Source organism: Podarcis muralis, chromosome 2, assembly GCF_964188315.1.
Source record: "Podarcis muralis chromosome 2, rPodMur119.hap1.1, whole genome shotgun sequence".
Classification (NCBI taxonomy): Eukaryota; Metazoa; Chordata; class Lepidosauria; order Squamata; family Lacertidae; genus Podarcis; species Podarcis muralis.
This window is the reverse complement of record NC_135656.1, coordinates 35,389,709-35,416,082: the sequence shown is the minus strand read 5'-3', so window position 1 is coordinate 35,416,082 and position 26,374 is coordinate 35,389,709. Positions and strand designations below refer to the sequence as shown.

Genomic DNA, 26,374 nt, shown 5'->3' with positions numbered 1-26,374 from the left:
GGCGGGGTTGCCCCGTCCGGAAGCTTTTGCCGCCAGCCTTTCTTTACCCGCCGCCGTCGCCGCCGCCGCGTTAGTAGCTCTTCTTCTTCCCTCGCCGTCTGCCACCTCCCTTAGTCTGCTGGCGTCAGAGCGCACAGGAGCGCAACCTTCGCCATGGCGGCGACGACGACGACCATGAACCCGGACCTGCGCAAAGAGCGCGAGGGGGCTTCCTTCGACACGGAGAAGCTCACCAACGTCTTGGACGGAGGCGCGGAGCGGACCCGGCGCCGCAAGGAGATCGGTGAGAGGAGCCGCTTTGGGTGGGTCGGAAGAGCGGCGGCGGCGGCTGCTGCTGCCATTCTGGACCCGGGAGGTGGGGGTTTAGTGGGATGGTGGGCGCGCCTCCTCCTCCTCCTCCTCCTCTGTGTGCAGCTACTACCTGGCGGTGGTAATTTGATTCGTTATCAAATTCGGAGTGTCCTCCGCGCCCCGCGATTCCCCAAATCCTTCTCTCTTCAGATTGTGCCATTGCAACTTGGCTCATTTGGAACGCGTCTCGGCAAGCCTGAATCCTCATCAGGCAGAGACCAATTAAAACGATACCGTAGTAATTAAGCATTAACTGCAACCTCAGAGATTAAATACCAACCGTTCATTTTCATGCCAAAAAGGGGGGGGGGGGAATAATAAACGGCGCGGCACCTAGGAGAAATAGACCGTTCAAAGATGTTGTTGTTGAAAAGAAAAGATTTAAAAGGCATTGGAGGGAGAGAAACAAAGTATACACCTGCTGCGAAAATGCTCTTAATGTAGTTGCCCGGTGAGTTTGGTTGCGGAAGGCATTCCCTAAGCCGATGCAGTTATTAAAAACTAGATTTATATACTGTGTGAATAAGTAGTTGTTCTGAACAAGGGTGCTTCCCTCACCTTTGTTTTTAGACGGTTGTCTGTGTGATCTCTGCTGCGTGCAGTTTTTCTAGATGCTTGCATTTAAATAACTATTTTTTTAAAAATTTAAAAGAACTTTCCCACTTAATGGGGATTTGTAATAAAAGGAGGGTTAATCTGAATAGTGGCTTGACAGTACAAGGTAGCTTCCTATGTTCTGGCCTAAATGTTGCACAACACAATTCTAACACCCACTCCCATCCCTGCCTATGTTCCTGGCTGGGGTGGTGGGTTAGGATGTTGTCTAGGTTTCTCTCCTCTGGTGTCTGTTGATGGAGAGAACCACTACTGGTGAAAGCATTGCCTTGCAAAACAGGCCCTGGATTTTCCCATATGGGTGGCAAGGTACCACCAATGGTAGAGTGTAGAAATTCCCAGAGCAAGGTGTTGTGGGGTGCTGGTGTCTTTGGATCCTCAAGCGACGTGATTGCCAGGTCCCTTGGCAACACTAGGTTGAACCTTTTTCATGTTAGGATGTACAAAGATGGCCTGCTGATGGTAGCAATGGTGATAGCAAGCTGTCCAAACACAACAGATGCATGCCCCACTATTTGTGCCACTCAAAGCAATTTCTCACCTTTATGTCTTGAAGTTGTCAACAGTTTATCAGTAGTGAAACCACAACATAGAACCAGCCTTATATCATTTTTTTTAAAGGAATATGTCTTGACTTGGCACTAAATTTCTCTTTTGTCTTCTCTACAGAAGCACTTGTGACAAACGACCCAGACTTCAAGCACAGTGATGTAAATTTCCTCTCCCGCAGCCAGCGCTATGAAGTTGCTATCAGGAAGAGCGCTCTTATGGTGATGAAGCTAAGAGAATATGGAATTGCAGATCCTGATGAGATCTACTGGTTTAAAAGGTACAGAAATCCAGTGTAAGGCACATAAAATAGCAGGTGCTCCTGTAAAGACAAGGGCAGTTGTTCTTCATTCTGTCATGGATTGAAAGGTTAAGGACACTGGAAAGTCATCAGAAGTTGTCAGCTGATTGTAAGGATTACCTGAGTAAAACCTCCTGGAATTGATATGCAACTTCATGCTCATTTTGATAAGACAACATTTACTAAGGCTATAAAAACAGTCCTTTTTACATTCTAACCATGAATAATGTCAAACTATAAGCTACTGAAGGCGGGGAGCTACTTGCCAAAGTATTGGTATGAATCTAGACTGCAGATAAAGCTATTAAGTTAGCAGTATAACTTTAAGATACTTATTATTTCCTTGACCACATCTTCCTCCACTAAGGCCTTTTCATGTTGAAGTAGATTGGAAAGGGTTAAGCATTCTTTTAATCTACATTAGATGATTGGGCACTATTGAAGTTCCAAAGATGAAGTTTACAACATGGAAGACTGCCAGCTTGCTGTGCACTTAATCGTGCAGAATGTTACGTGACTTTTGAACCCATGAAATTAACTTGGATTAATCATTGTTAGCTAGATGGTTGGTTTTTTTATTCCTCTTTGAACGTTGCTGAATGTGTAGGTCTTGAAGCAGCATTGCAAGTCTTTCCTCTGAAATAGTTTATTCTCATTGGAACAGTTGATGTCAAATGGGTTGCTCTGGCCCACTCAAACTTCCATTTTAAAAACTCTGGGAAGGATGACCTTGCTATGATGTTGCAATGTGCACGTGCTAGTTGTTTCATACAGCTGGTTACTGTTTCCAAAAGAAACAAATCTCTCAAGTAAAGCAGTGTTGGCCAATTATTCTTGCAATTGTGTCGCAAGCCAACTTAAAAGTATTTTATTGTGCCACTCTAGCATAAACATAGCTCCTTTTTGCCTTGGTTGGAATCCCCACCCCCGGTTTTGTGAGACAGGGTACAGTAAGAAATTCAGCACTGGACAGGGAGGCAGGAGTGCAGGCCTGACCTGCTCAGAGCCAGGCCTGTTGACTTCTGTCCAGAAGTTCAGCAACACCTTGCGCTGCAGGCTGGCTGCCTCAGAAGTGGCAGGTGACTGGGCAGATCAACCAACTATAGTTTAAGAAGCAATAAGTGTGTCAAAGTGCTGAGATCCTGCAAGATAGAACCACATTTTTTTGTACTGACCTTGCTTTTGCCCAGTTTGGACCTTGTTTAATTTGCCACACTTGAAGTAAGGAAGATACTTCTCTCTAGACCAGAGTGGTGAGACTCTCCTGTGTTTCTGGCATGCTACAGTTCACTTTCTTGGAGTTAGTGCCTTGTGAAACTTGTATCTCCAGCATGATTTCTGTTAATCCCTCTCCTGTGCTTGCGGCATAATTTATTCTAAAGGGTACAATCTGATCAGATGTGTCAAGTAGGGGGTGGGGAAACCTTCAGTTCTTTCAGCCCTGCTATTCTGCATCAGTTCTATAAGTAGAATGGTGTCTGGAGTTTAGAGATACTAGGAAATCATTAATACAAGTTGCTAAATAGATAAATAAACAAACTACATTGCTGTGCAATATAGTACCTTCTTACATTGATGTGCTATAATCTGAATTCTGTTCTATTGAGTAACATACTAATTTGTACTGCTTTTTAAGCACTCCTGTTTTATGAATCTGGTAGCTAACACCACCCCTTTAAAGTTTAAACCTTAAACTATTGAATGACGCAGCTACTTATATCTGTGGGCAAAAGCTTTTCTCCCCCTGCCCCCAACCCCTGTGCTTATGCAATTGTGACAGGGCAGGTTGAAGTTCAGTAAATGGGCAGAAGTCAAGTGGGTGGAGCTTGGTTTCCTTTTTACCAGTTAACAACAGGCTTGGTCCTGTTTGGGGGATAAAGCATAAGGCAGGTAGCCTGCCTGGGATATTGCTATTTGATCTGCTCTCTGACATTGAAACTTCTCGCTCACTCTTTGAGCACCAGAATTCCCGCATCTTAAGCATTGTAATAAGAGACGAAAAGTAGTTTAGAAATCCAAACCCATTATTTTGCCTAGCCACAGAATCTTTTTAGCAGCAGTGGGAACTTAGCGCGTCTCTTCTCTCTCCCCTTAAAAAATAAAAAAGCATCAATAATGCCTGAAAATGCATAATCAGTGTTTTGTTTTGTTTGGGGCTCAGGAAATGGATTAGCTGAGCTCACTGATTAGGCATGTTCATTCTGCTCGGCTCCCTCTCCCAGCCCTTAGTTCATCTCTTCCCTTCCCAATGCCCTTGCATCTTCTATTGTCACAATGTCCTGTGCAGGGGAGCTCTCAGCTACATTCCTGGGGGGGGGGGGAATCACCACCACCAACAAAATCAAGCAAGCCATCTAGTTGTCTAATTGATATATGTTCCTAATCTTCCACCCAGATCCTCTCATTCTGTATGACTAGTGCAATTGCATTCAGACTATTACATCTAGTTTAGAATGCCACATATAATAAGAATATAGCAAAATGATAGTGGTTGAAACGCCTTTATCAGGGATGGCATTTTGTAGCACAATCCTAACCATGCCTAGTCAGAAGTAAGTCCTACTGAACTTAATTGGCCATACTCCCAGGTAAGTGCTACATCCACTTATCTTGTGTATTTTCTTATATGTACAAAAAGAAGGTACGTCAAGATGTCATGTGACAGTGTGAGTAACTCATCTGTTTAGCTTTGGGCCCAGGAGGAATTGTCAGGTGACTAACTGGAAGGGCTTGTATTACATTACGTATCCAACTGAATTATTACTGTGGCAAAGTTAACTGTTTGAAAGGGCAATGTGGCCAAAGTCATCTGTTGGTCCCACTGTTTCAAGCCAAATGCTGATTCAAAAAGTTGCTGAATTAACTTATCAGCAGGGCAAGGCTTGCACCTTCTCAGTCTAATCTCATAAAATAAATTGCTGGATGCTCATCTTTTGGGGGTTTTTTGTACAGCAGCCAGATTATGCAAGAGAGTACACTTTGCCTCTTTGCTTCTTTCATCATAAGGCTTTGGTGTAGCTTACTATTTTCCCACAGCTCATTATGTGGGTGGCTGTGAAAATAGTAAAATATTTCTTTTCTCACCCTCTTTTCTCCCCTCCCTACCCTTTGGGGCTTCTAGTAGCTTGGAGAACTAAGATGTTCATGTTTAAACAGAAAAAAACAAGAAGGTAGAACAAAATGACATCTAATGTTCTTATTTCCCCCCTGCTTGCAATCCAATTTATCTTGATAAAAGGAATTCCTGATAGCAGATAGAAAGGTGAGAGTTTCCAATCCTTTAACATAATGGCAGCTTTTTCACTTGTCCAGAAAAGGGAATGTCTTCTCCTGTCTCAAGAGTTCTTCACATCCTGCAGAATGCTGAATATGAAATCAAAAGTGCTGTTCAGTGAAGGAGAAATGCATTCAAGTGCCTTCGGCTAGTAACCAAAGTTTAGAGAGCACACAATATCATTTTTCACCCCACTTGTTCCTACATTAAGAAAAATGTTAGGAGGTGGACATTTTCTAAGCAAGTGGACTGAACAACTAGTGTTGCCCTCTATGAAATAGATGATCAAACTAACTACTATTTCCCTCCTTGTAATAGATGGCCACTGCAGGTTGCCCAGTTGTGGTGGGCTATAAATGAAAATTTGTATCAAACCATTCTCTTATTTTGATAGAGGCCTTGATTCCTTAGGGTTGTACTATGTAAAATTGCATCCAGGTCATTATGGAAAACACACAAGTTGAGGTTCTTATTTTCACGTTGAGGTGTCTGGAGGGCCTATTTCCATCCTTTAACAATTTTTACTCCCAGGCAAGCAGCAAGTGTGTACCTGCCCTTTAACGATAACATCTGCTCTTTAATGACTTTATAGCGTTTTCACCCCGCTCGCCCTTGCTGTTCAGCTGACAAGGTTCCCAGAGCAGCTGATATGAAATCAACAATGACATAAAAACAATCTAAAGCTGTGTGAGATCCTTTAAATTGCCTATTTAAGATGGTGGCAATGATGGCATTTTGTGTCATGATCATTATCCTCGCCTGCTCATCGGACAGCTGGTTCTACCATACTCTGTAGGAAGGAGGAGCCCAGGTCCAAGTGTGATGCAGCTTCAGGCTGAGGTGGCAATGACTGCAGTTAATTTGACTTATTTGTTGCTGGCTTGCTCCTGGACTCGGTTCAAAGACCCGGTGTTCACCGCCTTTAAAGTTCTTAATGATCTGTGGCCAGGATACTTAAGGCAGCTCTTTCATCCCTATTTACCTTTCAACCACCAAGATCTGAGCATAAGAGCCTTCTGGCAATCCTCCCATCTGTTCTACTGGTAGCCAATGCTAAACCTACCTTTTCAGCAGCAGGCATGAGTGTGACAGGTTTACTAGCATAACTCTTAATTCTGAGGGGGGAGGGCAATTAACTATATATTGTAACTAGTGTCCTGATGGTTACCTTGATACCTGAACTTCACTTTCATTTCCCCTCTCCTTATAGTTTTATTTGTACTGTTAAAAAAATGTTTAATTGTACTCTGCTTTGAGAGTCTGGCAAGATTAAAAATAACCGAAATAAATAACATGAAGCCTGGTCACACACTTAGCAGAATATTCAACTTCCCTTTCCCTTTCTGAAGCAGCTTATCTCAAAGTATGAAGTGCAGTCTAGGTGTCCTTGGCAGGATGGAAACAAAACACTTAAGTGGTATCAAACTAAATGATTCTACTAGGACACAGGCTTTTAGCTGGACAGTGGAACTTCCCTCTCACCTTGCACCCCATAAATTTGCTCTGGAGGGGTAGGGGAAACCCCTAGAACAGATTTATGGGGCATATAGGGAGAGAAGTGGTGGAGATGTTTCATTCTGCAGTTCTTGTGCCAGAGGAACTGTTTAGTTGGATAGTGCCTGCTCACTCCAGTGAGTGGCGTTCTGCAAACTTACTCTGCTGAAGTGTCACAGTGGCGCAGACAAAACAATAGTAGTACTTTCTGGTGGGAAGCTCAGTCTGCAAATGGACTGTCTGCCTTCAGCAACATGCCTTTTAACACTCCTTTGTAATGCTTGTTAAACCTTGTTTTCATGTTGCGCCCACGGTCCTTGTATTCCCATTTTCTTTGTCTTCAAATAGCCTTGTCAGCATAAACAGTGTCCTGTATAAGCTCCAATGTTATTAAAGTAATAATTGCAAACTAGATGAGACAAAGCTTGATAATGGCAGAATTTGGGCTCTTCTGGTGTATTTGAAGCTTTGATAGGGCTGGGGAGATTTGCCTTAAAACTTTGCTGTGGGGAGGAGGAAAGCTACGGTCAGGATTTTATGAAATGCCTTGGCTGCTTAGGTGCAGATGGGCAGAAGCACCCTTTGTGCATGAATGGTATAGGTTTTGAATTTGATGTCACTCGCATTTATAATTTTTTTTCATATACAGTAGTTCATTTATGCCTTTCCTGTTGTCATTACTGGTATATCTAAAACCTTTAAGAGTATGAAAAGGCTGGAAGACTTAGGGGGTATACGACTACAGAAAAATGGAGGGAGGAAAGGCTTGTTGGATTCTAGAAAAATAACAGCTACAACCTAATTTGCCATCTCTCTCTCCCATAGTGTGTGCATGGGTGCATCTGTTCTGCCTCTTGGTCTGCACTACAGCATGTTTACTCCCACCTTAGAGAACCAGTGCACTGTTGCCCAGCGAGAGAAATGGCTGCCTCTGGCCTCGCGGTTCCAGATAATTGGCACCTACGCTCAGACGGAAATGGGGCACGGTTAGTTCTTTCCAGAGACTTACGGGTGATCCTCTGCAGTGTAACTCCAGTCCGGCAGTGATTTTTAGGGTGAAATGGTTGCTTTAAAAAATACTGGAGTCAGAATTCAGTGCATCACCACTTCTGACAGTAACACTATATGCAAAGTTGTGCTCTTCACGCATTCAAAGGCACCTCCTTGCTGTTAGCTGGTTTTATATCCTTGTTCTCAGATCTTGTACATAATACTTCAGTTACTCAAAGTTGCTTCCTAGATTGCTGACAGTGGGCATGAGTGAATTGTTCAATCAGCCTAGTTTTGTTTTGTTTTCATTGTGATAATGCCCAGGAACATTGCTGTAGTGTATCTCCAACATTTCATCTCCACTTAAGCAGCTGCCTTAAGCTTATGTAATATGTAATAGATTGTACACAACTCACGACCTGTGTCCAAGTACTTTGTTGTAAGTACTTGGACATAGGATGTGAGTAGTGTACAAAAGTGTGAAGCCAAAAGTGAAGTATGGAGCAGGTGTATTCCTTCATGAGTATACCAAATGAGCAGCTGCTAACTAGTGTACTTTTGGAGCAGGAAAAAATATAGCATGTAAGGGCCTTGTAACACAGCCCTATGCTGGTCTGTTGGAGAAAATTAGTTGGCAGTAGAAAAAGCTTCTAGATCCTTTGCGTGTTTTGTGTTAGCAGCCTTATATTTTAGATACAGCTCTTCTTCTGCTGAAATCAGTAATTCAATATCCGCCACCCCTAAAGCAGTCAGGCAAGATGAAAAATCTTGACTGGACTGTTTTCAGACCTTTCTGCTGCATGAAGGAGGGCAAAGTTCTGGCCAGCATCCAAATGCTGTTAATACTTGTTGGATTAAGCATCTCATTTCAACTTCATGAACCAGAAGAACACATCTCAAGAACAAGATGAACAGGACAAAAAACCCACATCAAGAATATGAATATTTTCTTTTCCCTTCTAGCCACTACTTTTCTGTGGTAGGTAGTTTTTAAAAAGCACTAATCTCTTATCAGTTATGGGAGTATCCTGAGCTTATTAAAGCCCAATACTACTATTATGACTTAGTCTGGATTGCTTGAATACTATACTTCCCTTTTAAAGAAGAAATGGAATCTTCCAAGAAGATGGAGAGTACATGGATGAGAATGAAAACCTCTGGTTCCTAATTCATAATCTTCAATCAAACCCGGAGAATGGTGTCTCAGTTGAGCTGGGTTATATGATGAATCTCCTGTTAACTATTTGAAGTCTTGCCTTTTGCAAATGAACATTCCACATTGTTACGGTATACTTCACATCACCATTTGAATTAACGGTACCGCCTCTCAAGCAAATAGTTTAAAGGCCAGAAGCTGCAAAATGAATGGAACATCCTGTGAATAAGCAAATCATCGTCACACTCGTTTGTCTACCCCTTCCCTCGAGACCTTGTCTGTGGATGTGATTATTTATTTTTGCATGCTGTGTTTTACTACTTTCCCTGTCTCTGTGTTGATGTGTAATACTTGTTGTATTCTGTCAACTAACCAGTGTCTTGATGATGATTCAGTCGTGCTGTCACCATCGATTGTTGTGTGTGGTGGTGGGGCAGTGCAGTTCCCGCTTACCATTTCAGATGATGATTCTTCAATAGCATGTGTGTTCTAGGATTACATCTGCTGGGTGGTGGATGACTTGCTTGAACCTGCATTGCATTAGGATGGAGGCACTGCTTAAAGCAATAATCTGTACTGGGGCTGGTGTGGCAAGAACTTGATTTTTAGGAGAAATCCCCCTACAGGTAATATTCCAGCATTCTTCAATGGTGCATGTGAAGTAAACTCTTCTAGACGTTTTAGATGAACAAAATGCCCAGATTTTAAAATCCTGGTATTTTTGCATTATTTTTGCTAGTCCAAGTGAGAACGGAACTCCTTGCTGGATCCCTGCTCCAAATGGCCGCTCTGGACCCTTTACCATTTTGCTACTTCAGCCTGCTCTCCATTTTTCTTCTCTTGTGTGGTGCCCTGGCGTATTGGAGCTCCACTTGCGTAAACAGAGGCGATGAAGCAGCTCTGTGCTTTAGAGTGGAAACCTGCATGATTGTTTCACTTGCAAAATTACAACACTGAACATTGCTGTCTAAAAATTGACTTTTCTATTCCCTCTACTGTAGAGAGGTGTCTGTCCCCAATAGACGGAGACACTACATGCCGGTCTTTTTAATACCGTTCTCCTTTTTTTTCAACTGCAAAGGCAGCCACACATATATAACTTGCTATGGATTAATAATGTAGTATGTTGTTGCACTATCCCCATAGTGTTGGAAGGGATTGGTTAACTTTATGATAAGCAAACTCCTAACCGTCCCTCAACTCAGTGGTATGTGAAGCTAGGACATGTTGTACTAAGTTTTAATGCTGGTATTAACAATACAGTTATTACATGCCATTGTAGGATGTACATCCTTAGTTGTGGTTCAGGTTTCACTAGCATGAGAAAATTGCCACACAATCAGCTTAAAACATCTTGATGCGCTTATAATAAATAAAGTACCGTCGTAGTCCCATGAGTCCCATCCAACATGGCCAATGGCCAAGGGTTATGGAAGTTGTAGTCCAGAACATCTGGGGGACACCTTGTGGAAAATGTTGTGAATTGCTTTGCAGTGGAAAAGCAAGCTAAAAATATAAATATATAAGTGGGACTTGGAAACAAAGCATTGCTGTGTGACGTGCTCCCTGGTTAGGATTCCAGGCGTTCCATTCACCCTCCCACCTGTGTTGCTAGGCCTCTCCCAACCCAGCAAGTCAGTATTTTGTTTCAATTGAGCATGCTCTGTCCTCACTGAACTCTTTGGGGATTTCACAATTTTTTAAGCCCTTCTGCAAGAGAGAGGGAGAGAGATTTAGGAATCTAAGTTCCCCCAAGCCTACTGATGCCTTCTTCATGGCTGGCACTGTTTTAACTAAGTAGCAGAAGTGCTCCTAACCTGAATATATAAAATAGAGGGGATAATAAATAGTACTTTGAGTTTTCAGAGGGCTTTACACCCATTACTGCAGTACTCCCCACAGAAACCCTGTGAACTAAGCCGGTTATTATTTCCATGTCGCAGATGGGATGTTGTTGTGTGTGTGAAAGAATAATGGCTTGTTTAAGGTCCTCTAGTGAGTACAGTACATGGCAGAGGTAAGATCTGCACCAGGGTTGATTTTGCTCACAATTCTAGTCACTGCACCATTTCATGCAACAGGTGAAATGAGCACTGCACATCAAGGTGTGTTGGACCGGGTGCTGGTATAGGAATACCTTAAGTATATAATGCTGCCTTCTGGATCAGAACATTATGGAACTTAAGTGTGGTGACTGGATTATCATAAGGAAGCATGTTTTGTTGCGTTTTGGGTGACCTTTGCTGGTGATGGCTCACTGGTTATAAATGTTGGCTGTTGATACAAAGCTATGGAGCTGTTCACTAGCTTTGATTGCTGATTCAGAGCACCATACTTTTCTGGATGGATAGTCTCCAACAAACTGGAGTAAAAGAAAATAAAACAGTTGACAAACAGGTTTGCTTTGAACAAGAGTAAACCAGTTTGGATATTATGACTACACTCTCCCCCCCCCCCCCGGAACATGAATTGGGTAAGGATGGATTGTTGTCAACCCAATGTAAAACATTCCTTATCTAATTTGGTCCCAAGCCGCTCCAGTTGTAAGACAGGCGGCTATTTTATTTTCAGTGTTTTATTCATTTTGAATACACTTCCAAGAGGCAAAGAGGACCTGGTAAAAAGGGGGCTGCGCTCTCTCTTGCCCTCCTGCCGCAATAGGATTGGAAGATCATCTTCACCCTTGGGTCCTATTATTGACATAAATATTAGTGGCCTTGGGAAAAGCATGGTGCTCTGGTAAAAGTGTGCTTTCTAAATTCTTTATTCATATAAAATTATTTTTGTCTTCCCCCCTCCAATCTGCACCTCTAATCTCACCTGCTTTGATCCTGTAACACCCCTTCACATTCCCTTCCCTCGGCATTTCTTCACAGCTCTGCTCACCACGGACGACCTGAGCCTCTGGACCTCCACCTGGGCATGTTCCTACCTACTCTCTTAACCCAGGCAACCCAAGAACAGCAGGATCGCTTCTTCATGCCTGCTTGGAACTTGGAGATCATTGGCACATATGCCCAGACAGAGATGGGCCATGGTACAGTACTTTCAAGTCTTATTTGTGAGTGTAGTACAGTGGTACCTTGGGTTACAAATGTTTCGGGTTACAAACACTTCAGGTTACAAACTCTGCTAACCCGGAAGTAGTACCTCAGGTTGAGAACTTTGCCCCAGGATGAGAACGTAAATTGTGTGGCGGTACTGCGGCGGCGGCAGCAGGTGGTCCCATTAGCGAAAGCACTCCTCAGGTTAAGAATGGTTTCGGTTAAGAACGGACCTCCGGAATGAATTACGTTTGTAACCTGAGGTACCACTGTATTTCTGGGTAAGAGATGTTGAGCAAAAGGCATGGGGGCATTTTCCCTTCCAGTCTAGGATTCTTCAGACTGTCTGATTCACAGCCAAGGAGTTCCCTCTATATGAAATGCAGACACATCTTCGTTTTTCTCGCATGAGCATATACATTTGTTGAGAATACATACATCAACTTTCAGATTACGTGTTATGATTGCATATGTGAGCTTGCACAAAGCAATATCAATGATTCAGCAAATAATCTTGAGCAAGAAACGTGAATTTTCTTTGACCTACTCAATGTAGCCTCTAATTTAAATAAACTTTGGTTGTAGCTCTTGTGTGTTTGACAAAATCCTGGCTTCTGCATCCTTGTAAGGCTTCCCAGTTAACTAGAGACATTTCAGCTTTTAGTACAAACTGAAATCAGGAGTTCATAGGCTTTTGAAGATACAGCAAAAGGATATTAATCCAGATCCATTCTCTTTTGTGAGATACCATGTATCTACACCTAAGGAAAAGGAAACCACCTCTCCAGTTTTTGAAGTATCATTGGAAACTTCCAAATGGTAAACATTCATGTTGGTGTGGCACATTGCAAGATACTACTTACGCTTCTAATTTTAAGGTTATGGTGTGTCAATGTTTCTGGGTGTGTTTGAGGTGCTCTCTTGTTTTCCTCAATGAGAGGCTGCAATTAGGCAAAGAGCTCTCAATGTGCAAGGTGTGGTGATCTCTATCACATGGCACCTCAGTCAGTCTCCAGGCCCATCTGACTTTTGCCCTACTTGATGTTTTCTTCTTGAAGATGGGAAAACCAAGTTTCATTGAGATACTAAAACAACAGGTCATTTTCTCCTTATTTAGGAACTGTCCCAAGAAATTGCTTATACTCAGTGTTCATTGGGCCTTTCCTGCTAGCAGTGGTCCTCATCAGTTGTTAGATGATTCTCCCCCCCCCCCCCTTATTTAGCAAGTTAGTTTTGCTTCTGGCTAGAAAGCCTAGAATTTACTCTTCAGCGGCACTAGGAAAGTCCAGCTTCTTTTTGCAGACAGTGTCCAAAACAATTTAAGTCATCTAAATAGCTTCCAGTTTCCCCACACACTCCCTAAGTGACAGAAAACATATTATTTTTGGAGTTCCAGTTAAAAACTTCAAGATTAGTAATTCTCATGGTCCCCTCTGCAGAGTGGCAGAAAAGGCCACTGATGCTCAAAAGGCAAGAGGCCTAGTAATTTGTATTCAGAAAATCAAAATCTGTAAGGAATTAGACTATTAATTCCTCCATTTCTTAAAAATAATGAGAGATGGAGCTAATGTAACATTACAAATAGCCCGCTTTTTATATTAAATTGTAGGATTTCAGTGGCATAGAATAGGGGAAAGCTGTGAGAGTTGTCTCACAGTTTACATAGGTTTCCCTGCTTGCTCACTTTTAGATAATTTTTTACAAGTCAGTGCATTCCAGTAAGAGTCTGTCTGCAAGCCTATACGAAACAGATTGTTTGTAAACTATTAGATGTGCACAGGGAAAGGCCACCAGAAGATAGATGCCTGCATCTCTCCCTCTCTCTCTCTCTTTCTTTCTTTCTCTCAGGCTCAGATGTGGGAACATTTATCTTCTAAAGGCCTCTGAGGCAGATGGTTCTTTCATTTTGATAGAATAAGAAAAAATGAGCAGGATTGTCAACCATAACCAAAGGCAGAACTGTGCCCAAGTCTGAATTTAGGTCAGTGTTTGATAATTAAAGACTGCAGAGGGCCAGTCAACCAAGCAGAGGGCCTTCTCAGCAGTGGCGCCCTCCCTGTGGAACACCCTGCCATCAGATGTCAGGGAGATAAAGAATTACACAAATTTTAGGAAACATTTGAAGGCAGCCCTGTTCAAGGAAGTTTTTAATGTCTGGCATTTTATTATTGTTTTATATTTTGCTGGAAGTCGCCAGACACTCGCCCGGAGTGTCTGGGGAAACCCAACCAGATGGGCATGGTATAAACAATAAAATTATTATAATTATTATTAATATTATTATTCATTCATGTACACATCTTACTGCTGCAACCAGTGGTTGAGCACATTCCCTTTTTTAAATGCTAAAAGCTGGAGGGGTGTATCTATAGTTTTGCTCTAGAACAGGCTAGCATACAAGGTTCCCCAGTTCCCATCAGTCTCTGCCAACATGGCCAATCGTCATGGGTTATGGGAGTTGTAGTCCATCATCTGGTGATACCAGGATGTCTACCCAGGCCCTGGACTTCACAATTTGCTATGCAATTGGCCAAACACATATCTCAGTGAATAATAATAATAATAATAATAATAATAATAATAATAATAATAATAAATTTATTTATACCCCACCCATCTGGCTGGGCTTCCCCAGCCACTCTGGGCGGCTTCCAAAAGTATATTAAAATACATCAAACATTAAAAGCTTCCCTTTAAAAGCTTCAAACATTAAAAGCTTCCCATTAAAAGCTTCTTGTTCAGCATTGCCATGTATCTGCTTCAATTTTTGAAAAAAAGTACCCAGTATACCTTAAATGCGCTCTGACTCTTTCAAAAACCAAATCCTTCACAACTTTCTCAGAACCTAGAAAGCACAATCAGCCTATATCCGATTCAAGGAACTCATGTTGTCATGAAATAACCCAGTTTGGGTCACCTGGAACCTTCAGTGGAAGCTCAGTTGCTATTTTGACATAAGCAGCCTTCAATTCCTCCATTTCCTTGAGCCACGAGAGACAGACACAACACCTGTTAGGCTTCATTGCTTACTTTGAAAATGATGTGTGTCCAGCAACAGCTATGAAGAAGATGATGGCTGTGGGGGTGGAAATCAAAATGAAAATCAGCATGGATGAAGCAGTTGTTGAAGATTTCATCCTGTGAGGATTTTCGTGCAACACACAAGCAGAATAGCCATTCTGCCAGCTGGACTTTTTGTTCTTAGCATAGCACAGCAGCTCCATCCATCAAGTTGACATGCTGGTCAAAAATGTTGCACAACCGCTGGTGCACACTTAACATTGCAACACAAACAGGTGCACAGATAATGAATTGGGAAATGAGCTTTTATTAAGATGCATGCTGAAGATTACAGGTACAACTGTGCCCATCACTTGCACAACAATGGAACTCTCCTACTTCTTGCCCTGTCATTATATTGGATCACTCAGTATCTGGATTTGAGAAAATACCTTCCTCACATGAACGGAGATGATCGGGAGCAGAATTCAATTATTGTGCTTCTCTCTTTAATTCACCTTATCAGGTACTTACGTTTTACACTCTGCACACATGCTTTAGTGACAAGTAAGCAAGAAGTCATGAAAACCTCTTGGCTGTAAAACCAGTGAGCTTTCAGGATGGAGGTGCCTAAAAGTGGAATGATCTCGTTTGCAATCTTTTATTGGTGCTGTGATCAAAGGAAGAGTGGCATACTTCCTGCTATTCACACATGCAGTTTATTTCGTAATGTGTCATCTACTTCCCATTGTGTAACTATAATTTGCAATAAATATTCTGCTTTTGCATTACCTATATAATTGCATTGCCTCTGGAGTTCACTGAAAAAAATGTATGTGTCCATGTTGTTGTAACCTGTGACTGTTGAAATAAGATGTGCTACATGTCTACAGGAACTCATCTCCGAGGACTGGAAACCACAGCTACATATGATCCTGCTACCCAGGAATTTATCCTAAATAGTCCAACTGTGACTTCTATTAAATGGTGGCCAGGTGGATGTAAGTGAATTATTTCAACTTTGAAGCTAAAGAAGGAATTTTCTCCTCATGCAGTCAACTATTTTATAAGAGGGTGAAGTCAGTTAACGTTTTAAAAATACAACTCTGTGTACACACACACACACACACACACACACACAGAGAGAGAGAGAGAGAGAGAGAGAGAGAGAGAAACGTTTTTGATTTTGTTTTAGGGCCAGATTGTGAAACCAACATTTTAAAATTTACTACCACACATGAATAAATGTTTTTGTTATAGCACTACTGCTTTTCTCATGTTAGAGGAAGTGATGTTACGTTGGAAAGGCTTGGTCAGTTTTAATTTATGATTTTGGGAAACTCATTTTTTGTTATTGGGGCAGAACTTGATTACCTTTATATTTTTAAAAGTCTTGTGAGTGCATTAAACAAAGCCACTATTTAGCAACCTAAATCGGGTGCTTCTGGGAACTGTATAGTGAAGCTACCAATTGTTTACATTTGTTTTCCTTCCCTCCCTGCAGTGGGTAAAACATCAAACCATGCCATCGTTTTGGCTCAGCTTTACACCCAAGGCAAATGCCATGGCTTACATGCTTTCATTGTTCCGATACGTCAGTTGGGGACTCATGAGCCATTGCCAGGTATGGGCATCCTATTTTGGAGAATGGGATAATGCCTTATTAGTCACTTTCTAGCTATGTAGTATGCTATAGCTCAGGGGTTGCTAATTCATGACCTGTGGGCCATATGCAAAGGGGTTTCTTTCTTTCTTTAGAGGTGGAGACGCATAATATTGCCTTTAAAAGTGTATTATAAAAATTATTGGTCCTATGGGTCCTGTTACCTTAATACAAAAATGTTTTTTGTATCCTCAAGATCTCCAGAATTTCTCCTTTTACTTTTTTTTTAAAATTAAGTTAATGAATGATAAAGGGTGTAAAAATAGTGTGGAAAAGGTGGTGAAGAAAGTCTTTTTGAAGACACACTTCAGCTCTTTGATACTTGTAGCTGGTTAATATTGTGGCAGAAGGTATTTCTATTAATGCCTCATTTTGGCTTTGCATTAAAACTCTGCCTCTTTTCCTTATCCTTCCATTATACCATATTTGTTAGGTATAACTGTTGGTGATATTGGACCAAAATTTGGTTATGATGAAATGGATAACGGTTACTTAAAAATGGACAACTTTCGCATTCCTCGGGAAAACATGCTTATGAAACATGCCAAGGTAAATCATTATGTTCTCTTTGCTTTTTTTTTGTATTGATTTGTGGAATTACCAGTTATTTTAGCCAACTCTAAAGAGACTGTTCCATGTGGAGGCGTACTAAGGTTACTTTGGCTAGATGTTAGAAGGATATGTTTTCAAGAGGTAGCTGACTACTTTGTACTCAAAAGCAGCCGTCTGTAAATTGGTCTTCAAGGAAGAACAATCAAGTCTCCATTTAAGATTAGCCCTGTTATCTCTGGCTAGAGAGTTTGGAGTTCTAGGGTTCTACTAATCCATTTGCCATTCTTGGTTAGCTCCCTAGAAGCTTTCCCAGGAGTGTGTCAAAGTTCAGTACACTGTGATTATGTAAGACAACTGAGCTCATAAACAATTTGGTATTGGTAACATTCCTGATCTTCTAATCCCTGTGAAATGAATTCAGTATCTGGATAGTGAAATGAATTCAGAATCTGGGCAGGGTAGTTATCAGACTCTTAATTTTCTGCTCCAACCTACTTCTCCATGAGTAGCTGGCCTCTGTTTTGCATAATAGGCATATGATAAATGATAACAGCTAATCTAAATTTCATTGCTTGGATCATATTACCTTTTTGGCCACCAGGTTGACAGTGTCACTGGATAAGCAGCATGTGCTCAGACAGGAAGCAATTAAAAGTGCTGAACATGGAGATCTTTTTATACAAATGCACAAACTATGTTTTAAATAAAGTCGATAAACAAAGCCAAGAATAGAATGACAGAGTCTTTGAAGTAGGTCTAATGACTGAATACCTGTCTGGACATATATTTTGAGTGCCCCTGTGACAAAGCACTTGTGAAACTCTTAAAAAGCTATATAGTGGTACCTCGGGTTAAGTACTTAATTTGTTCCAGAGGTCCATTCTTAACCTGAAACTGTTCTTAACCTGAAGCACCACTCTAGCTAATGGGGCCTCCTGCTGCTGCCGCACCGCCGGAGCACGATTTCTGTTCTCATCCTGAAGCAAAGTTCTTAACCTGAGGTACTATTTCTGGGTTAGCGGAGCCTGTAACCTGAAGCGTATGTAACCTGAGGTACCACTGTATGTGTATGACCAAGCATTTCAGATTTGTGAACTCTGTCCTTCTAGGTTGAACCAGATGGCACTTACGTGAAACCTCTTAATGCCAAGTTGACATATGGAACCATGGTATTCATCCGATCAATTATTGTTGGGGATGCTGCTCGCTCTTTAGCCAGAGCTTGCACAATCGCCATTCGCTACAGTGCAGTGAGGCACCAGTCTGAACTGAAGCCAGGGTAAGAAGCACGGCTCCTGGATGAGAGTTCCTGACTCGTGTGGTGAAATTCTTGTTTAGTGTCCCCAGCACAGTGGGCAGCCTAAAACCCTTAGCATCCCCTGAGATTTTACCTTTTCTCACCTGGTAAACGTCCTGTGACACCTAGTCTCTCTCCCCCCCCCCCACACACATATACTTTCCCCAATCCGTATGCCCTTTCTGCTGATCTGATTTTCAGTCACATCTGTCAGATCTTCAAGAATATTTAGTATATTTAACCTTCTGCCTTTTAACCACTTTATTAAAATTTAAATAAATGTGCATGTAACTCTTTGTTTGCTTTCTGCTGCAGTGAGCCAGAACCTCAGATCTTGGATTATCAGACGCAGCAGTACAAACTATTCCCTCTTCTGGCAACGGCATATGCCTTCCACTTTGTGGGCGCCTACATGAAAGATACCTATAGGCGTATCACTGGGAACATCAATGACGGAGACCTGAGTGAGCTGCCAGAGGTAGTACTCTTGGTCTTATAAAGTGGGAAGCTGGGCAGTGTACCCTCTTCTTTCAGTAAAGATGAGGTTGAAGGTGGCTCCTGGGAGGGAAGGGGTGGGGGTCAAAGGAAGGAGAGTGAGAGAAACCATTACCAAGTGAATTCACAAAAATGAATGGCATTGCTTCAGTTCCCAGTAGTGTCACCTAGATACAAATAGAAAATGGGAAAATAAAACCCATACATATATAAATATTCAGATTGGGTTTCCTCGTCTAAGAGGAGGATATTGTACCTGGAGTTTGCGGGAAGGAGGCCACAAGATATAAATGTAATTCTGCTACTTCTCTCCCTCATTGTTCTCCAAAATGGTTGTAGAATATGTGCTGCAGCAAATCTTGCATTTGTATATTGGGGCACAAGTACTTTTCAACAACAGCAGTAATAGTTACTGGACCTGGGGATCCCAGGGGGAAAGGAAATCTAGCTAATACCATCCTAGGCATTTGAAACATGTGGGCTCCCCCCAGGTCAGTTTTAAGGCTTTATCTTCCTACCTTTCCACCGTTGAAGTCTGGGTGGGGGTGTTAATGTTGCAGTAAATGACAAACCTATCAGAAGTATTATAGATAACTTGGTTCTTAACTTCTACTTCTTCCCCAGCTGCATGCATTATCTGCAGGGCTAAAGGCTTTCAGTTCCTGGATTGCCAACGCAGGCATTGAGGAATGTCGAATGGCGTGTGGTGGGCATGGCTACTCCCGCTGTAGTGGCCTACCTGACATTTATGTCAATTTCACCCCCTCCTGCACATATGAAGGAGAGAACACAGTAATGATGCTGCAGACGGCACGGTGAGTGATGCAGCTTTTCGCTTGTAGCTTGACTTGTTGCATGTCATTAAAGGTAAAGGGACCCCTGACCATTAGGTCCAGTCGTGACTGACTCTGGGGTTGCGGCGCTCATCTCGCTTTATTGGCCGAGGGAGCCAACGTACAGCTTCCGGGTCATGTGGCCAGAATGACTAAGCCGCTTCTGGCGAACCAGAGCAGCGCACAGAAGCACCATTTACCTTCCTGCCGGAGCGGTACCTATTTATCTACTTGCACTTTGACATGCTTTCGAACTGCTAGGTTGGCAGGAGCTGGGACCGAGCAACGGGAGCTCACCCCGTCGCGGAGATTCAAACCACCAACCTTCTGATCGGCAAGTCCTAGGCTCTGTGGTTTAACCCACAGCGCCACCCTCTGCATGTCATTAGTCATCTCTTTAAGAGGGACTCGGCATAGCTCTAAGGAAATCACCCTTTCAGTGCAAACATTCCTGGTTTCCTGATGGAATGATTACCCCTCTCCTCCCCTTGTGCAAGGAAAATACAGAAAATACAAGAGTCACGTCCGTCCAAGAACAAAACTCTAGAATGTGCAGCTTCCAACCTTATTAATTTTTATTTTTTTTGCAAGAGGGGTGCAAATTACACTGATTATTATCATGTTGCCTTCCTTCCTGTTTGTACTCTGCATGTGGCTTTCTCCCATTCTTCACATGGCTACCGATTGAAATCAGTTTATAAGTTGTTTTAAGCGGCAATCAGCCAAGTAATGTAGTGTGCATTTGTTTGTTTTATTTTGGCATCCAGGTTCCTAGTCAAAAGCTATACCCAAGTTAGTTCTGGACAGCTAGTGAGTGGCATGATGTCCTACCTGAATGACCTACCAGGGCTACGCATTCAGCCCCAGCAGGTGGCTGCTAGACCCACAGCAGTGCATATCAACAATCCGCCTAGTTTGGTGGAAGCATATAAACTGAGAGCTTCTAGGTAAGTTTATATAAAAAGTGCATAAAGCGGATCGTAGTAACACTGTTTGTTGATTTCTTGACAATGAAGAATGACATGTTGTTGTCTTTAAATTAAAAACCAAAACCACAACTTGCCCATCTCAGGACACTTGTTTTGACAATTTCACACTTGGTTGGTGTGCAGTGAGTCTTGCTTATCTCTGCTGCTGTCTTCTAAACATGAAAATGCCTCTTCCAGGATGGGCAATGCTGTGATCCGTATGGGAACAGGAGAGAACGTGCTAACAGCTACGGAGCTGTGTAGAGTGCAGTAACACTGGAAAGGGTGTTCACCACTGTGGTAGAACCTCTCGGTAAATTGTAATTAGAAATGCTCTAGGAACAAGCTAGGGGAGAAAAACTGGACAGGAATATCTAGTATAGTAGTTAAGATGCTCCGCTGATCAAGTTGAATAGATCAAAGAATGCATGGTGGGTGGAGTTGGCTGCAAGTGGATGAGGATAAACGCCACCATCCTACCTGGGAGATGGTGGTGGTAGGGAATTCCTTTTTCATAGTCACTGAGAAGTGAATGTTTCTGCTCCCTAAGAAATCACAGCATTGTTACGTTGCAAAGCCAGGATATTGTCAGTGCTTACCAGGTCTTAAAATAGCACCTTGCTATCGTAGCATGTATCGGAGTATAAATCCCAAAATTTCTATCCATGGCTACTGAACCTCTCCCCTAATTACTTGACACAAATAGCTGGGATTCCAAAGGAAGGAAGAAAAACATAATGCGCAGCCAATTTGCAACATTGCTTTTACTAGTTCGCAGAATGGCAAATGTAATTTTCAGCTCGTGACTTGCAGAATGAACAAACATACTGGTCTTGACGGTATTCCAGATAAGTGCAAAAGTTAAAATTGTGCTGCACAGTGTAGCAAAATGACCTATGCAACAGGATAGAAATTCCTATGTGGACAGAGATGAGCAGAAATGAGCATGGCTACTAAGTGAATGGGGAAGTACACCAGTGCACATAGCTGTCAACTTTTCCCTTTTCTTGTGAGGAATCCTATTTGGAATAAGGGAATTTCCCTTTAAAAAGGGAAATGTTGACAGCTATGCCAGCACAGCACATCACATCACAGTCACTTCAGAGAGCTTATTTTCATTCTGCTTTAAACCACCTGAGAGCAGTATTGGATGGTGAATGGGTGCTCCATTTTTTATATTTTTTGGGGGGATATTTTATTAGTTGAATATAAGAAAAACATATAATCAAATACAAGCAATCAAATACAGTTTTCCCCTAACCCCCTCCCCCAAACAGCCCCAACTATGTCCAGGTAATTACATTAGTAATATAATCAAATAAAAAATTATTTCTGTAGTTGCTGGTTTAAAAAATACCATTCCACATGCTCCCATGTGTCTTAGGTGGTTTAAATGCATGTTCTTTCTTTGATGCATATGTAATAAAGGAGGACCACGTTATGTAAAAGTTATGTAGTTTCTGACATTGTTTTCTTTCACGTACCCTTTCTGTTAACTTTTCCATGAAAATTAATTCCCAGACATAAGCATACCAAACTTCATATAGGTTCACGTTTAATATCCTCCAGTGTCTAGCAACAGCAATACGTGCTGCAGTTATAAGATGCACAATTAAGTCTTTTGTCTCTAAGATTGTGCTCCAATATTAAGAGTGAGACTCATCTACCTTCAGTTTCCTCACATCAGAAAGCTTAAAGAATAAAGTCTACCCCAAATTCATGTTTGATAGCTTCTAGATGGATTTGGGCAAGTACTTGAATGTATAATTTTGGGGGCTTGTGGTCATGACATTTGTTGTTGCTTGTACCAGCTCTTAGGTTCTCTTAGTCTTCCATTTAATGGGCTTGAGAGTTCACTCTGCCAACTGTTGGTTTGGTGTTACTTTGAATAAGCTGTGTTCGTGTCCTTCCTTGGTACAGGCTGGTTGAATTTGCTGCAAAGAATTTGCAAGCTGAACTGAACCGTAGAAAGAGCAAGGAAGATGCTTGGAACCGGACTTCCGTTGATCTAGTGCGAGCATCTGAGGTTAGTAGAACCACTCAAATACTACTTTTGGAAGCCTGTTGACTGCCCCACAGAAACCTGGATTCTCACTTGTCCATTGAATATTCCCTTTTAGGCCCACTGTCACTATGTGGTGGTCAAGCTGTTTACAGCAAAGCTTTCAGAAATTGGTGACCCAGCTGTTCGTGCTGTCCTTAACAACTTGTGTCTGCTGTATGCACTCTGTGGGATCAATAAGCACAGTGGAGACTTTTTGCAGGTCAGTGACTGAATTCTATCTTGAGCCAAAATGCTCTGCTCTGTTGTTAATTAAAAAAAAAGGGGGGGGAGAACACCTAATTGAGGCAGCTAGAATTAAACAGTTCTTGGTGCGGGGAGGGGGGGAACCTTTGGGTGATGTTTTGGCAATGGAGCTAAAGGCAAGATGGGTGGTTATGGATAAAGCAGGCCATACTTTTAAGTTGGAATTTTCATGTATGTCTGCAAAGTAGAGGTGGTTTAGGGGAGCATATAAATAGGTATGACCACAGATATGGGAAAGATCTCTGCTCTAGAGAACTGCTTCCAGAGTACAGTGGTACCTCGGGTTACATACGTTTCAGGTTACATACGCTTCAGGTTACATACGCTTCAGGTTACAGACTCCGCTAACCCAGAAATAGTACCTCGGGTTAAGAACTTTGCTTCAGGATGAGAACAGAAATCATGTTCCGGCGGCAGCAGGAGGCTCCATTAGCTAAAGTGGTGCTTCAAGTTAAAAACAGTTTCAGGTTAAGAACGGACCTCCGGAACGAATTAAGTACTTAACCTGAGATACCACTGTACACAGTACTGGGCTGGATGAACTCTGTATAAGGCAGCTTCCCACATTCATAGCAGGGAACGCCATACAAGTATGATAACAGTGACAGGAGGGAGGGAGATGCTCATTTCCAAACATACTATCATCCTTTACTTAGTATTTAGGTCCTGGTCAGCCTTTGGCTGGCTTGGGCTTCACGTTAGCTTCATATCCCCCGGTATTAATTGGGAGACACTTTTTTGTGCCAGGAATCTGTGTGCGTGTGTATAACATATTACACACAAATAAAATCATTCTGTAAAAATTACTAGCCTACACTTCTTTTTTACTAGCATGAAAAGAAGCTAATAGCCTGTTTCCATGGCGGCTGCAGAGGAGGTTGGCATGCCTGCCAACCTGATTCTTGACAGCTTTATATTCACCTGTGTAATCTTGCCCTTCATGGGCGATTCATGCTGTAGCTGCAAACCACAAAGTGCTTGGATCTGTAAAACTGTGGATTCCTTTTTGCCTCAGGGAGGCATTTTGACAGATGCACAGATAATTCAGGTGAACCAGCGTGTGAAGGAGCTCTTGGCATTAATCCGTCCCAATGCAGTCGCTCTAGTGGATTCGTTTGACTTCCATGACAACGTTCTTGGATCTGTGCTTGGCCGATACGATGGTAACGTCTATGAAAACATGTTTGAGTGGTCAAAGAAATCGCCACTAAATAAAACACAGGTCAGTAAATATTTTATTCCCTTCCCTAGTATATCTTCCAATTGTGAGGCACAATAAGAAATGCAGAGTTATCAAACAAGGGTTTGAAAAGAAAATCCTGAGGTAAAATTGTGACCTTTTTCTGTGGTTAATGTAGTGATGCAGGCCTCTTGGGGTTAGTAAAAATATTTTAAAGTTGCCCCAGGTTGCTTGAGTTGTGCACCCTGAACTAAGGAAACTACAAGGTTCACATCCTAACTAAACCACATAACATCATGATTGGGGTGGATAGGCGAGCCCTCTTATTTCTTCTTATTTTCCTGCTGCTACCAAACATCCAAACTCTGACTTAAAAAGGGTCCTAGGCCTTGTTTCACTGTCATGTGTAGTAGTAATTGATATGGTGCTATTACCTTTACGGTAGTTATAAGCTGTGCATGTATATTCTGAAGTACTCAAAAGGTTTGCAGCTCTGTGAGGGAGCTGCATGGTTCTAGCAGCACGAGAGACGTTAACTTTAAACCAAACACTTAATAACAACTTATCTTGTTACTTCTACAGGTCCATGAATCTTTTCACAAGCACCTGAAGCCAATGCAAGCCAAACTGTGATGGCGTTTGCTGCTCTTAATGCACTATTCTCCAGTTCCTGGAATTGATGTCATTTGCCCTATGAGCACTTGAATCACTTGGCAAATCCAAACAGTCATAGGGTAGTTACTAATTGTAGCCTTTCTTCCCAATTTTTAATAAATTTTGAAAGGATTAGAGTGGGGGGAACACAGGATTATAAAAGTGCAATTGTAATTATGCTCAGAAACTAACCTTTTTAATGATTCAAAAAAGCTTTACAGATTGGTGTGAAGTGTCAATTTGTGAAGCAGTTTAAACTGCTGCAGAGGCCTGTATCATCTATAGCAGAATTTTCACTACTAAGTAGTTATGGAGGTAGCTGCTGGGGAGCAACAGCTTCTTGTCTGGAAACTCCTTTAAAGCTCAATATAGTATTGCACACCTTGTCAGCATTTATACCCAATACAGGTGAGAATTGTCAGAATCCTCCACATTTATTCTACTTTAGTGAGGTCTCCAAAGTCTTGTCAGGAACTGGGCTTTGAGGACCTGGTCAGGAATATTTTGTGTTCATCATAGCTTCCATACTTTTGTGTACCAGTAATAAACTCCTGTCATCATGGGTTCAGACTCTCAGCAAGAGTCGTCATCATCTTGTTTGTTTGTGTGACACAGTGCTTTCCCAGACAGCAGCTAGGAGTTCATCTCCCTCTTTCTCTAGAGCTGTAAATCATAACACATCACCCATGCAACTGCCTCTAAGGCACAGAAGTGTGTTCTGTCTCCCGCAATTACTATTTGTTTGTAGTGCTGCCTTTCATCTAGGACTGTGGTAACAAGGAATGGAAAAATGTCAAGGTTCCCTGCTCTTGAGTCTAGAAATTAATAATGGGAATACTTTTACCTTTGCAGTTCTTAAAATTTTACACAGTTTCTGATCTGTAAAGCTTTTAATATGCAACTGGCTGAGAGAGGAAACCTCCTTCACCCCACTTTCCCCATTTGACCTGAAAGGTGAGCAAGATCACAGTCTTTGAAACACTTTAAGAGGGAATGATTTGTGCCCTGCATTTTAATGAATCATAGACTTGATGGGAATATGGTCCAAACTTCAATGATGGACATTAGTCTTGTCAGCCTACCTACACAATCTGGATCTCGGGGTACCGTAGAGAACAAGAGTACCCTGTAAGGTGCCTTTAGACTAAGTAACTCCAGGTTACTATACTGTTAGCAGGCTAACATTTTAGTATTGTACAGAAATACAAAATCAGTGTGACTAAAAATTGTGGCAAAATGGTTGGATTCTGCCTTGTTAATATTATCCTGGCACATCAAGATTTAAAGATCAACTGAGGAACTTTGAGTTGCCTTCAATTATGTGAAATTGTGTAAGGGGTTAAAACTGGAATTTCAGAGTTGATTCTTGGACCAATTTGATGCCCCCCATTCAAGAGCTGAACATACTGCAAGGCTATCCTCACACTACAACCTTCAAGCAGAAGCACTGTATATTTGAACTGAATACTGATTGTAAAATTTATGTTAATGTCTAGCTGCTGAATCATTCCATCTAACATACCTAATTACTGTACTGTTAACAATGTGCATACTGTGTGCTTCCCATACCTTGCTGATTGAAAAATGATGCAGTTGGAGAACACCTTATGTACCCTTAATAAAGAAATTCATTTTAAAACAGTAAAAATA

At 41.9% G+C, this 26,374-nt stretch overlaps 1 protein-coding gene across 3 annotated transcripts; it reads left to right on the top strand.

Moving 5' to 3' along the window:
- Positions 1-6: 6 nt before the first annotated feature.
- Positions 7-26,374, top strand: ACOX1 (acyl-CoA oxidase 1). 3 transcript variants are annotated; one of them, XM_028716937.2, is made up of 14 exons: positions 7-283; positions 1,636-1,795; positions 11,607-11,767; positions 15,668-15,775; positions 16,279-16,398; positions 16,871-16,986; positions 18,099-18,268; positions 18,602-18,764; positions 19,406-19,596; positions 20,382-20,561; positions 22,503-22,608; positions 22,703-22,846; positions 23,906-24,112; positions 24,653-26,374. In XM_028716937.2, the coding sequence occupies exons 1-14, from the start codon at positions 154-156 to the stop codon at positions 24,701-24,703; spliced, it is 2,007 nt and encodes a 668-aa protein (XP_028572770.2). In that variant the 5' UTR covers positions 7-153; the 3' UTR covers positions 24,704-26,374. The 3 variants fall into 3 exon arrangements, with proteins under 3 accessions (XP_028572770.2, XP_028572771.2, XP_077780355.1); XM_028716938.2 differs by lacking the exon at positions 11,607-11,767 and adding an exon at positions 7,410-7,570; XM_077924229.1 differs by lacking the exon at positions 7-283 and adding an exon at positions 7,410-7,570 and having other exon boundaries at positions 1,656-1,795.